This window comes from Channa argus, chromosome 12, assembly GCF_033026475.1.
Source record: "Channa argus isolate prfri chromosome 12, Channa argus male v1.0, whole genome shotgun sequence".
Taxonomy (NCBI): domain Eukaryota; kingdom Metazoa; phylum Chordata; class Actinopteri; order Anabantiformes; family Channidae; genus Channa; species Channa argus.
This window is the reverse complement of record NC_090208.1, coordinates 4,271,858-4,285,870: the sequence shown is the minus strand read 5'-3', so window position 1 is coordinate 4,285,870 and position 14,013 is coordinate 4,271,858. Positions and strand designations below refer to the sequence as shown.

Sequence of the window (14,013 nt, the reverse complement as noted above, 5' to 3'; positions counted from 1 at the left end):
AAGTCAATAAAATATTAACCTACCTTAAGAAATCAGTGACATTCACGTCATCTTTAGGCAACATCTGCTCATGTTGGATCAGCAGTGTTTCTCAGCTACAACCTCCTCGTGCATTTTCTTTGTGGGTATTTGATGACTTCAGGCCACTTTACTCTACTGTGGAGGCCATTAGCAATATTTTAAAGTGTGAAATAGTATTTGCACTGACCTTACACCTTTTAATGACGTAAAATACAAGCTTACTCTTAAATTGTACTATGTAAATGTTAAGTAGTGGGATAAGGCTATAAAGATATGGAAAATACATCATAAATACAAAGGTGAAGTATGAGAACTTGTTGATGACCAATTTAAGAAAGGTTAAGAATGCTGTGTTTTCAACTTGCCAATAATTTATACAGCTGCATTTAATACATTACATAATTTGGGGAAATCCAGGTACTGTACGTTGGCTGCCCCACTAATGTGTTCATCACTGAGCATGCTTTCACTGCCAAGCTGCTGGGGTTAGTTGAACACAGTCAAGATGTTGCAGCATAAATACAAACATTTGGCTGGTTTGCATCTGTAGCAGTTAGCTAAAGTGCATCAAGTGATTCTGATCAGGTCCAACTATCCCAAGTAATTACCACAATAGAACCTATACAACCTGATCCACTAGGGGGCCAGTAGCCACAAAAACAGATTCAGGGTGGACTCTTCACCAGCCAGCTAATGGGCTTTCTCCCCATCAGTTCCTGTTTATATCAACATCTTCGCTGCACGGGAAATTGATGTGCCTCCCTATTGGACTGAAAAAACTGCAACAGATCTCAACAAGTTTGGGAAGCCATTAACCTGCTCCAAGAGAAGACAGTGAAGGTCAGCATACATGGAGATATGCAGATGTGCTACACCACTCCTGAGGGTAAAGAAAGGCCACAACTGAAAGCACTACCAAAGACAGTTTTACTACAACTGTAGAGCACTAAAAAGAAGCTTTAAAAGCTTGAGCTTGCAGTTGCATACCAGGTAGACATTGCTAAACTGTAACAAGCTGGATACATGCTCAAGCTGAACCCTTCTTGTCTTCTTGTAGCATTCGAAAATCTAGATAAACACAGAGGGTTGTGTCAGGAAGAGCATCAGACGTAGAACACATGCAAAATCACAGGTACGAATCATGACTAACATACCAAATCTGACTTCCATACTGGATCACAGGCTTTGGTGTAGTTAAGAGTTGTTTTCAGATGACTGGACAACTAATGTGATCAGGACACTTTAAGTAAAAAAGAGAAAATAACAACAACAACAACAATACAACCATAAGAGCCCAGTCAGTTAAAAGCTTGTCTGAAGAACAGTTTCTTCAGTTGCTTTTTAAAAGAATCAGGAGAATCAGCCAAAGGCAGAGATAGAGGCAGGGCGTTCCACAGTCTGGGAGCCACAGACTGGAAAGAAAGATCCCCCCAAGTTTTAAAATGGGTTTTAGGGACCACAAGCAGAATTTGACCTGATGACCTCAATGCTCTGGAGGAGCCATATGGGCTCAACAAGTCAGAAATGTACAGCTTTGCACTCTAAACCTATCATTGCTCCAAATAATGAACAACATTTCTGATCTGATGGAACCTAAAATAAATGGATGTGCAGTCACGTGAACAATGAAGAATTCCTAATCAGATCAAATATAAACTCTATAATCCAACGGTTTGTTTTTTACTTCTGGATCTGCAGTGAAGTACTTGTATTACTTTTTCTGTAAATCCAAAGACAAAAGAAATCCACTTCAAAATCCAATTTTTATTCCACCAATGAACTGCTAAGACAGAGATTTAACATTGATCATAATAAGTGACATAGCGATGTCGCTACACTTGTATTGTGTGTGCTCTGTGTTTTGGGAGGATTTCCAAGACTGGACAAGAGAAGTAATATGGTACTTAACAATCTCCTATTGCTGGCAGTTTTTCATTCACACATTTAAATGGGGACAAAAAAACACTCTTTTCTATTTTTAAAAAGGACTTGTGGAGAATCACCTAAATGCTTTGAGATTGATGAAGATTGTAATTGTGTGAAAGACATGTTTATTGAAATGTTTTATTAACATTATGGTTCTGTTATAAATTTATAATTATTAGATTTGAAACTGTTAAATCAGCAAACTCTGCACTGGTAAAAGTGTTTTAAAAAATGTTTTTAAAACTGGGGCTGTAAGTGAGATGCTAAAATAATGTTTGGTTGTAAGTTTAATGGACTTTTAAAAGCTTTTATTTTGATGGACGGGTCATGTAAACCATGTTGGTGAGGGGCATCACTGTTGCATTATGGGTCAAGCCAACACACACAGCCCCAAAAATAACCTTATTCTGCACTTGGTTCAAGAGGAGCACACGGTAACTGGGCTCTATTTATGTTCATGTGTTTTTGTACGGACATTAGCCTGAGAGATTTAGACTTTGACTGAAAAATATGTATTAATTTTAAACGTTATATGTCCTTTTATTTATTTTTATTTCACGGTGTCTAATGGGAAAAGAGAGAAGGCAGAAAATAAACACTCAGACTGTTTATGAGATCTGTATGTCTGTATGTCATATCAGTATTTCTTTGGACCAGTGTAGTTGCAAAGATGGATAACTGTAGAGACCTATTTGCACTTGACATAAATGTTTTTTTGTCTCTTGAATTGTATTTCCTTATGTTTGTTATTATTTGTAATAATTCATATCTGCCTTAATATTAGTTAATTCACTATATTTAAGCTTATCACATATGATAAGCCATATAATCACTATTTTGCCTTGTTTGTATATTGTTCTATAGCCACTATTTACCCTCGGCTGCTTTTCAGAAGAGGCACAGTTCATCACGTACGAGCATATTACCATTTGCTGAGTCGAGTCGGGTCAAATTTCGTGTTGTAGTTAGTTACCCGATCATGTCAGCAGACGGCACATATGATTAGAGAGGAGGAGGGTGAATACATCATCCTCAGTCAGGGTCTACAATGAGTAGAGCAATGTAGTGTTGGAAGAAGTTAGCAGGATGTCATCATCTGAAGGCGAGAACTGTGAGCTGATGGCTGCCACCTTGTTGGTAAAGAAGACGACAAAGTTGTCTGCAGTGAGAGAGGTGGATGGAGGAGGTGAAGGTGGAGAACAGCTTTCTGGTGTCTGTGATGTTGCTGAGCTTCTCCTGGTTGTATTCAGTCTTTGCCCTGGTGACACTGTGAGAAAAAGATCCAAGCAGATCCTGATACTCAGCAAGAGCAGATGGAGTCTTGGATTTGTGCCACTTTCTCTCAGCACTCCTGAGCGTGACGCATTGATCACGGATCCAGTTGGTGAGCCACGGATTAGAAGCTAAGGAATGAGCAGGTCTAGAAGACATGGGGCAGAGACAGGGAAGTGTAACAGCAATCAAACAATATACAATCTAAAATACTAGTTATAAATAATTTTGTTCTTTATGAATTCAGAGTGGGATAACAACAGGAGACTACAAAATTTCTCTTAAACAGCATGAATTCCCTTCTAAGTAAAATGTTCTTAAATGTTTCAGTTGTATTCTGTTTTTGAGCACTGAGCTGTGGGAATTTAATGGTCCTATAGTACATGAGAGACACAAACTGGGACTAGTTCCATGGAGTTAACACAAGCTACACATGTACAACACATCAAACCCTGATGCTAGATTCAGTTTTCAATCCATTTCGATGCATTTTCAATTCACCATCTCATAAGTAAAGTAAAGTAATGTACAGTTTCAATCATCCACAAAATATGTTACATAGTAACATAATAATAAACAGATTATGTGAGTTAATGATTAACAATTTATTTTTTTTTTTGTTCTTTCGGCTTATCTCGTGAGTTTAGGGTCGCCACAGCGGATCATTGTCCATATGGTGATTTGGCAGTTTTTACCCCGGGGAGGGAAATGGGCTGTTAGTGTTCAGTGTCTTGCCCAGAGACACTTCGACATATATCCAGGATCGGGGATCGAACTGACCCTGTGGTCCGTGGACGACTGCCTTACCGACTGAGTTACAGCCTCCCCATAGTTAATGATTAACAATTTTAGTCATAGTTTAGTTGGAAAAGGGAAAGCCGGGCTTGACCCAGGCTGCACTCAGCAGGAAAGGACTGCTGACCCAGACTGAGGATATTGTCAGATGGTGGAAGGAACATTTTTGGGAATTTCTGAACCAACATGCCCTCTGAGGAGGAGGCAGAGTCGGAAGACTCAGGAGAAGCTTAATTCATATCACTGGTGAAAGTCTCTGAGGTAGTTAAAGAGCTTCTCAGCAAGCTGAAGCAAGGTGCCAGATGCAAATGAGATTAACCCTGAAATGCTGAAGGCTCTGGGCACAGTTAGTCTTTCTTGGTTGACTTCCCTGTTGGCTGACCTGCAATGTAGCACGGAGGCAAGGTCAGGACCCATGGGCTGGCACTTTGGAGTGGTGGTTCGCATATTCAAGAATGGGGACTATTCACACTATGTTTATAATGAGTGTGTGTGGGTCTGTGTGTGTGTGTCTGAGGGAAAGGTCACAGGTGGAGTCCATGGATTGGCCCATTCAAAATAATTGTTATCACAGGGTTGGACAAGCTGGGGCTACAAACTTCTTATGCCCCAGATAACAGCAGTCTCTCCACCTCTGCCACTCGCAGCCAACTCAGCATGATGTTATTGATTTTGTAAGATTGTGAAAAGTTAAAGAGCTGTCTGTAGCTATGTGTTATTTATTTTTCTCCTGTTTTTGATTAGGAGGTTAAGTTATACAAAATGTCTTTTATTTTGTTGTTTGGTTTGGTATAGTAGGGTTTTGGTAGAGCTTTTTGTTTGTTGTTTTGGGCCCTGCTCACCTCCAAAGTGAATAAAATGCTACCATTTTGTTTTTTGAACACTTGGTCTTGCTGTTTTTGCTTAGGATTGGGAAGAGTGAGAGATTACATTATGTTATGTCTAGGTTCCCCTAGACCAAGTTCATAACACAGCAAACTCAACTGTCAAGCCCCTGAACTTTGTAGACAACACAGCCATTATCTGCTTCAGCTGAGATGATGACGAGACTGCATACCAAGAGAAGCTTTTAGAGCCAAGAAACCAGGCAAATAAAATCCCCAAAGACCCCTTTCATACTGGACAAAACCTCTTCCAGCTTCTCCCCTCTGCCCCACTATAGAGTTAAAACCACCAGAACACAGAACAGTTTTTTTTTTCAGTCCATTAAACACCTGACCTCATACTTTTTGCCACATTGCTGCTATTCATGCTGTTCTGTACACAGTGGACATACAAATACTCAATCACTACATCCCACACAATGACTAAAAATGCACTTTCTCATACATTGACATGCACATTTGACTATTAGTATATGCAGAATTGTTTAGGAAATGCTGCACACACTGCACCTTGGTTTGCCGTCTTTAACTTATTCATATGTTGTATGTACCAGTTACGTTTTTTCTTTTCTTTTTCTTTTTTTTTTTTTGGTGTAATTGTCATTGTTATATTGTCTGTATTTGTTACTATGTGTTTGAGAGTTACCAATGAACAGAAGCCAAGGTCAATCAGAACTACAGTTAATCTGATCCACAACTTTTAATGACATGGGAGATGTGAATTCAATGGGGTTCTGTTATCTTATGTATCACCACTAATTGTTCTTCAGATATTGTTCCTTGGTTCTTGATTGTCACCTCAGAGCTAATTATGTCCAGTGGCCAAAGAAAGTACTGCAACAATACATTGATGACTCCAGCCCAGAAAGCATTTTCTCCACTGACTGTAATAAGTATAAAAGACTCATAGAAAACTGTTCACAGGAGACCTACAACTACAATTAAAGTCCGTTTTTACTTGTTTCTATTGTAGACTTTTAACCCATCGAGGTTTTTTCCCTTTCCCAGAGTCCAAAAAAGCAACTTTTTATCCTTGTGACCTCATCCCTGTTAATTCTATGGCGTGAGTGTTAATGCGTAGATGAAGTGGGCACGGAAACACAACTGGGCATGTACAACGGGCCACATAAGGTGGAAGCAAATCAGGAAGCTACTATAAAATGAAACAGCACAGCACCATGTAAAAAAAAGGATCAAAAAAGGATTCAGTTCAAATCCACAGATGCAGCAAGATACAAATGCAGATAGCGTTTGAGCATGAAAGGCCAAAACATGATGAAACCATACGAGACGTCGTTGGAGTTCTTTGTAAAATCACACCAGATTTGGAGACTAAAATGAGAGAAGGTGTAGAATTCATGCAAACAGTCATTAGGAAGATGAAAAATATCACTGGTACTTTATCATTTGTTGATCTCATCACCGGACTCGCCTCATCTGTTGTACTGTGACGTTTATCTACTGAGCACCTAGGGCACATGGGAATTGTTGTTCTTTAATGACCGTTACAAAACTGGATAAACCACAATATTATGTCAGTTTTCTTTAAACCTCCTGTTCTTATCTTAACATGCTAAGTAAATCAGACAACATACTGTTAAAAAGGCTGCGTTCCACAGCTGGATTTGTTGTCAGCTATATATAAAAAGTCTTTATGGTAATTAGAATGGGCGTTGTCTTACATTCTGAACTCAATGCGGAACTTCCGGGTTTGTTTGGCTCTTCGTTCTCAGGGCTAAACATTTTCAGGGTAAAATCAAAGTTTTCAGGATTGCAGCTTGGAATAATTTTACCTAACAAGCTACAACATTAAAATACCGACTTTAGCAGAGTGCGTTGGTGATTTTAATGCATGAAAGAAAGAAACTGTGTTAGGATGACCGCTGACTGTTCATGCTACAACTAGATAATACTGCTCAGGCCATTTTTTGATGACTCCGAAAATTAATTTTGTTTACTTGGCAGCTCTTTTAATCATTTCAAATTGGCTTGCGATTAATAAAATATTTTCACGTGCCGTGTAGGTCATAACTTATGTTGATTTATTAACAACTTAACAGATACAAGGACTAACGTAAAAATGAACGCTGTATCATCTGCGTCATTCCTGTCCACTTTGGTCTTACTTCGTTTCTCTCCGGTGTTTGCCTCTGATGGTGAGTGTTGAAGTGAAATCAGCTACAGTTAATCCATTAGATAATCTCATTTATTTATTGGCATTGCTAATAATTTTTGACTGTACTTCAGTAATAGGCTAATTGATGCCATGCATACTATAACGTTTACTATATAAAAGTTTACAGAATATAATTTGTGAGAGTGTTTTCATACTTATTCCAGCAATGCAGTTCAGACAGTCATAGTTACAATTTTTGTTTAGAAAAATAATCAGCTGACTTAAATATTTTCAGTTACTCTTTGATCTTTCCAACCCGTGTTTTTTCTATCTCTTTCAGTCAAGTCCATTATAGCTAAACCTGGAGAAAACGTGATTCTGCCATGTCAAAGTCACAGCAACAGTATCATTAGAGTTGCTGAGTGGAGCAGACTTGACCTGACAAAATATGTCTTTCTGTACCGGGGCAGAAACTCTGATACAGCAAACCAGGATCCATCTTATAAGAATCGAGTGGAGATGAAGGACAAAAATATGAAGGATGGAGATGTGTCTTTGATTCTGAGGAATGTGAGCATTTCTGACAGTGGAACATACGAGTGTCGTGTTGAACTGAAAGAAACAAAGCGCAGAAAGAGATCCTTTTTGGACACTAATCCCATCAGCACTATCCACCTGAAAGTTGTCCCCTCAGGTGAGTGTGTGTGTGTGTGTGTGTGTGTATCAGAGGTGAAGCTGCTTCCTGGTTGTTGATGTGAGAGTGAACCATCACAGATCAGATGTTTGTGTTTTCTAAAGATGTTGCTGATGAGACTTTGTAGCAAACAGCTGCTATGAGTGATGGGATCAAAGTGCAGTAGATAATGTCTGACAGGAGTTTGAAGAGGAAATGGATTCATCACCTACCTGACACCTCACATCTCATTCTCTTCTTACAGGTGGAGACGAGGATGGAGGAGACAAGGATGGAAATGTTGGACTGAAAGTTGGACTCTCAGTTGTTGCTCTGCTTGTTGGTGTTGTTGGTGTTGTGATGTATAGAAAACGTAAAAGGACCCAAAGAGGAGACTTCATACAAAGCTGCTGATGATAAAGACACTGACCATCAGTAGGTGTAAAATGTCTCCTCAGTTTCCTCAGTGACTAAATCACTGATGCAGGACAAACAGCAGTTCAGGCTTCAGCCTTTTTCTTTTTATCCCACAGTAAATTTTTACTATCAACAATGTGATGATGCATTTCTTAACATTTCTTCCTCAGTCTCTGTGTTTCTCAGCTCTAAACAGACAAGTGTCATTTTAAACTCGACTCAGTCATTTACTAACTCAGTCTGAGGAAACAGTGACTCTTTGTTTATCTGCAGGACAGTGAAAGTGGACAGAGACAAACAAACCAAAGCTTCATGTTTTATATATTAAGGCTGTTACATTATGTGAATATGAAGATCACTGTTTATGATCCTGTTTGTTTCACCTGATGTTTGTCATCTGACACATCACAAACTGATATTATTCTCTGTCAATCAGTATTAAAGTCAGAGGCTGCTTTTAAATTAGCAACTGCAGCAGCTGTTTGTAAATTCAGACTAGTTTTAATATTTGTGTGTTACTAACTGCAGATTTATGAATTATAATAAGTTCAACCACGATCATCAAACAAGCTTCAGTTAGTGGGAGAATCAAATTTTTCCCTCTGAACTACACAGTTACTAAATGTAATGTGCATATTATTATGTTTTGTCTGTGGTTTTACTAATGTATTTGCATAGTGTGTGTACATATAGAAATACTTACAAATGCACAGAAGTTTTAACAGGACTCAGTAAATCATTTGTTTGACTACGAACTGAAAGATTTAAAGCCACATTAGTTGATGACTTTACAAACAGCTGCAGCAGCTCAGTCCTGCAGAGAGAAACTTTAGTGACTGACCATCTTTTACTGTCAAACAGCTGATCTGTGTGATTTAGTTTAACCTGATTCCTCAGATTAAAGATTTTAACAGTTGTTCAGTCACTGACCAGAAACACAGACTTGTTTTATGTTAATGTTTGCTGTGACAGTTTGTTTTATTTGACATGTGGAGTCCACAACACATTTCTTTGTAAATTATTTTTAATTGTTTTTTTTTCTACAAGCTTCATGTTTGCTTTCTCTCTAAAAGTTGTTTTGCAGAATCTAACACATCACCTGAACAGGTTGATTCACTGTAACCAACAGCCTGTGGTTAAATCATATAATAAAACTTCCAGTAAACCTGACTGTGATAGTGTCATTTTGAAAAGTATCTCAAACACTTAAAATCTACAAACTAGGTGTTAATGAAAGGAGTCATTAATGAATATTTGTGTCAGCAGGGCAGTTAAAATGGAAATGAGAACTTTTTCTGATCAATCTAAAAAACTAAATTAATAAGGCTTTTTATGAAGTAAGAGTCGGATGGAGACACAAAATTCCTCTCAAACAACATGAATGTTCTTATAAGAAAAATGAAATGTTCTTAAATAATAATTTTGGTTGTTTGTGTTTGAGCACTGAGCTGTGTGAATGTAATGGTCCTATTGTACATGAGAGACACAGACTGGGACTAGTTCTGTGATGTAAAGTCAAACAAATGCATCAAACCACACGCTAATCATACTGTTTATGACTAGTGGATATTCAATTAATTACATTTTCATTTAGATTAAGTCCACCACTCTGCTCTGGGTTCACATGAGCTGCCTACAACATGAGCGTGTTTAACGTTGAAGGCTGCACCAGTGGCTTCAAGTTCATTTAAACTGCTGCTTTCTGTTCCTTAACTCAGCCTCTACACTGACCATGTAGACATGTCCTGGTTGTTTTGTGGCCTGAAGCTGCTGATAAAGTACTTTTACTACACTGGGACAAAATCAGCAGCTGAGAAAACAAACCTGGAACAGACTCAGTTTAACTGAATGAGTTCGACTGTCCACATTTGTCTCTGTTGGACTTTATATCAGCTGAAACTGTCAAATAGGAAGAGACACAGCAGGAAGCAGGAAGCTCAGTGTGTTTACCTGCAGTGTGTGTTCACTTTTCTTTGTCCACCTGCTCTAACTGCTGTCAGCACAGTCACATTTTTCTGGTTGTAGTATAAATATGGAACATAACAAGTAAACACACTTAATGTTATTATTCATCATATGACAGTGAAAAACCCGTCTCCTATAACTTGTAGTGTAAATATGTTGTTGTGGGGAACATAATTCATGGATAGTTGTTCTGAAAAATGTATGTTTATGATGAATGAAGCACATTAGTTAACATGAAGTGACTGGTGGTGAGTGTGTGAAGCACAGGATTGTACTGCCACAGATTTGAGTGTGTCCCCACAGTCCTGACTGTGGTCTGGACAGGATTGGAGACATTGGTGGTTTTGTTCAGAGGGTGATAAACACATGGTGTATGAATCTGTATATTAATTGGTTCTGATCTTCCTCTAAATAAGCTCATTTTTCAGAGGCTGATCTGCTTCTGAACTTCCTGTTTCAAACATCACTGAGTGAAGAGTCTTGTGTTGACTCATAACTTTGTGTGTTTTCTGTCTTGTGATCTACATGTGCTGACATTTTTAGAAATGTCAGCAAATGACTTGTGACTCTCAGGGAAAATACACTTGATAAAACACGTCCACATGAGGCCACAACAGTACACTGTAATACTGCAATACTATGCTTTCTGCTGATTCATCTGTTTTTCTTTTCTTTTATGTCCAACTGCTGTGACATAATGAACTCATTGAAACATTTTACCTCATGAGTAAAGCTGCCATGTGTACATGGGATAAGGAACTGGAAAAGGCAGCAGAGCTGCACATTCCTGATGTTACCTGTGACTAAAGTTGTTCATATTAACCGTGTGTTAACTCCTCTGCACAGTGTCTGAGAGGCTACAGAGACGTTATCTGTCTCTGCTGCTGGATTTCACTGCTCTGACCTTATGTTCCTCTCAGATAAAGGTTTGACTGAGACGTGTCACTGAAGCTTATGAAGAGCTTATGTCAGTCCTAACATGGTATTTTATTAAATACCTAACAATTATATTAACACACCTCCGGGAGAAGACTCACCCATAACGTTGGCTGCTGAACTGTACTGAAGCTTTGTTAGGTGTGTGTTGGCAGAGGTCTGTGCACTGCCTCACACACATTTGAACAGTTCTACAGACTTGGAGCTGAACTGCAGGATCATCGAGGCTTTTGTATAAATAAATATTTGATCTGCAGACTCTCTGCTCTCAAAGAGAAACACTATAGACCTGTATTTCAGTCCAGGATCCAAAGGAAACTTTGTGCATGTTTCACAGTGAGCGAGTGGAGGAGAGTAATGAAGGTGACAAATGGATCCTGCAGAGTTACTAGTAGCAGTACTACCACTACTGCAGTTATGCTCTGTCATCCTACTGCCTGCTGAGGGTCTCTTTGCTGACACCTGCTGGTTCAAAGACCAAAGTGTGAACCTGTCTGACTTCCTGGAAATGGGCTGATTGAATCCCTGAAGAGAGGCCTGTTTTCCTCCACTATGATGACGTCTAAGCAGCAGCAGGAACCAGTGAGCGTTTGACTGATTTCTGTTTCATAAAATTAAATCACACTGTAAATCACAGGCTGGATTGTAAAGTTGCTCTTTGGTCTAAATGTGTACAGAACATTAACAGGAGGAGACTAAAGTAATGAGCAGGTACAGCTGTTACATCACTGATATGAGAGGAGAAATACAAATTTCTGCTGATGTGTCTCTGTGCTGTGACTGCTGAGTAAAGATGGAGGCTTCTCTTCAAGCTGCAGTGTAACATCCAGCTAAAGCTGCTCAATCACAACAGAGTTTCACACTTTCATCATTATGTAGCTTCTATGTAAAAAACAACAACAGAGAAGCTGATGAATCAGTTTACACAAACACAGTCATGTTGTAGACAAGTGATCTGAATCCAGAGCAGAAACTGTACAGCAAAAAATAAAAACTACTTCTGTATGAGGCAACCAGAGTTTCCTCTGTTTTTTGTTGTTTTGTTTTATGTAGTATGTATTGTGTATTGTGAACTGTACTGTATTGTGTGTTGTGTTATGTTTCTGTGTACTGATGATGTCATTAGTGACACTATATAGCTTTGATAGTTGCCTTTGATAGTTGCCTTTGATCGTTGCCTTTGATAGTTGCATAGTTACTGAAGGGAGCAGATGTGACACGGTAGCTGGAGCAGAGGAACTGACTACTAGGTGGTGTGGACCACAACAAAGGTAGAAGAAACGGTTCAGTGTGGAGGAAAACGGTTTCTTGCCGAGTTCTGTGAGTTCAGCCATACTTTGAGAAACTTGTTTGACAAAACTGTTTGTGAACGTGTTTGTGAGATTACTGTACTTAAACTTGTAAGTACAATTGATCCGTACTCGGCTACGTTGAGAAGCAAATACAATAAATGTTCAATGTTCCTCATACAACAATCTCTGAAGTGAAGTATTTGCTGGATCGTCAGTTTCGAGTAAGATCACCTCTACAACTTCTGTACATTATCTACTGCTGAATTATGACAAACATCAAATAGTAGTGGTGTGAAATATTTCCTGTATTTCAGTCGTACATGCTCTACATTTTTAATTTTTTTTTGTCCTTACAGCTTATCCTGTCAGTTCAGTGTCGCCACAGCGGATCATTGTCCGCGTGTTGATTTGACACAGTTTTTACGCTGGATGCCCTTCCTGACACAACCCTTTCTAATTTCTACCGGGCTTCGACCTGCACTGCACAGCTGGGGAGAGGAATGGGCTGTTAGGGGTTCAGTGTCTTGCCCACAGACACTTCGACATATAACCAGGGCCGGGGATCGAACCCCTCACCATGTGAACCGTGGACGACTGCCTTTACCAACTGAGGTACTAAATACACAATCAGAAAGTGCTCAGAAAAACCACAATTTCAGTCAAATCATGTTCCACTGTTATTTCAGCCTGAAAAAAAGTAAATACAAGTTATAGCCAGACAACATCCAACATTTGATCCTGGTTCTTTTTAATTATGTACAAAGGGCGAGATCCAGAAAACAGTTTCCACTCTGATCCACTTACTCACCTGAGTTGCTGACCTTCAGAGTGATGTTGCTGATGAGCTCAGGTGTGTTTGTCTTGTTGCTCCTTGTGTGGTTCTTAAAAGAAAAAGCAAATATCAGTAATAATCTTTAGAAAACATATAAATATTTTTTCATCAGTTAATATTGAAACAGAGCTACTAATTAAACACTCAAATATATATTCAGACCTAAACTTTATTTTAACAAAATTGTCTTTACCACGAAACAAGATGCAATAACAACAAGAATCTTATAACACCAGGTCACATGCTACATTTATAAGTGAATAAAGAAGTTTTGCAATAATGTACAAACACATATATTTAAAAAAAGACCCAAAAGAGTTTTTATGTCTATGTAGTTTACAGACATGTCTTGACAAATGCCCTTTGATGAAAACTGGTAATTTGAACAAAATATAATATATGGTGAGCATTCTTATAAGATGCCTGAACCACTTCAACTGTCTGCTTTTAATACGGGAGACTGTCGGACAGAGATGGTGAATCCAAACGTAGTAAAGGTGTGTTGGAAATGCCTGGCTCTAACTCTAGTAGTCCAGGGAGGCTGCAAACATTGACTCCAACTGGACTGTGTTTAAATCTTGCATTGTGGAAGCAGCCCCTTTGAGTTGTGGCCATAAGGTTTTTGGTGCTTGTTGTGGTGACATCCTGGGGACCTGCTGGTGGACATCAGCGGTAATAGAGGCCGACAGCCTGAAGGAGGCCTTTTGAGCATGGTTGGCCCAGAGGTCTCCTTAAGCACCAGATGGGGACCGGCAGGCCATGGGGCGGAAGCTCAGGTAGAACTGTCAGCTGTCTTTGCTGACAGAGTCTGAACAGGTGTAGTGTGGAGTAGCTCCGCCCCCTGTGTCTGCACAGTGCAGAGTGGATGCAGACGAGGAACGAGG

General features: G+C 39.2%; 2 protein-coding genes across 22 annotated transcripts in view; one reads left to right on the top strand and one right to left on the bottom strand.

The window, feature by feature from the left end:
• LOC137137822 (uncharacterized) overlaps window positions 1–14,013 on the bottom strand; it is a 106,899-nt gene that overhangs the window by 25,287 nt on the left and 67,599 nt on the right. For 9 of the 21 annotated variants that reach the window (XM_067524530.1, XM_067524541.1, XM_067524519.1 and 6 more), the window contains 2 exons: window positions 13,106–13,178; window positions 24–3,367 (listed from right to left, as the gene is read on the bottom strand). The exons of 2 other annotated variants lie outside the window; for them this stretch is intronic. The gene's annotated coding sequence lies outside the window, so the exon portion shown is untranslated. Of the gene's footprint in view, window positions 1–23; window positions 3,368–7,920; window positions 8,047–13,105; window positions 13,179–14,013 lie in introns of those variants that run through there. 10 more of the 21 variants (XM_067524529.1, XM_067524536.1, XM_067524522.1 and 7 more) reach the window with 9 other exon arrangements.
• On the top strand, window positions 6,568–9,274 carry LOC137137863 (myelin-oligodendrocyte glycoprotein-like). Its single transcript, XM_067524653.1, has 4 exons — window positions 6,568–6,648; window positions 6,959–7,054; window positions 7,355–7,708; window positions 7,953–9,274. The coding sequence occupies exons 2-4, from the start codon at window positions 6,979–6,981 to the stop codon at window positions 8,099–8,101; spliced, it is 579 nt and encodes a 192-aa protein (XP_067380754.1). The 5' UTR covers window positions 6,568–6,648; window positions 6,959–6,978; the 3' UTR covers window positions 8,102–9,274.

Coding starts and splice junctions, on each gene's coding strand:
- LOC137137863 (XM_067524653.1), top strand. CDS start 6,979: ATGAACGCTGTATCATCTGCGTCATTCCTGTCCACTTTGGTCTTACTT. Junction 7,055..7,354: donor TCCGGTGTTTGCCTCTGATG/GTGAGTGTTGAA, acceptor TATCTCTTTCAG/TCAAGTCCATTATAGCTAAA. Junction 7,709..7,952: donor CCTGAAAGTTGTCCCCTCAG/GTGAGTGTGTGT, acceptor CTCTTCTTACAG/GTGGAGACGAGGATGGAGGA.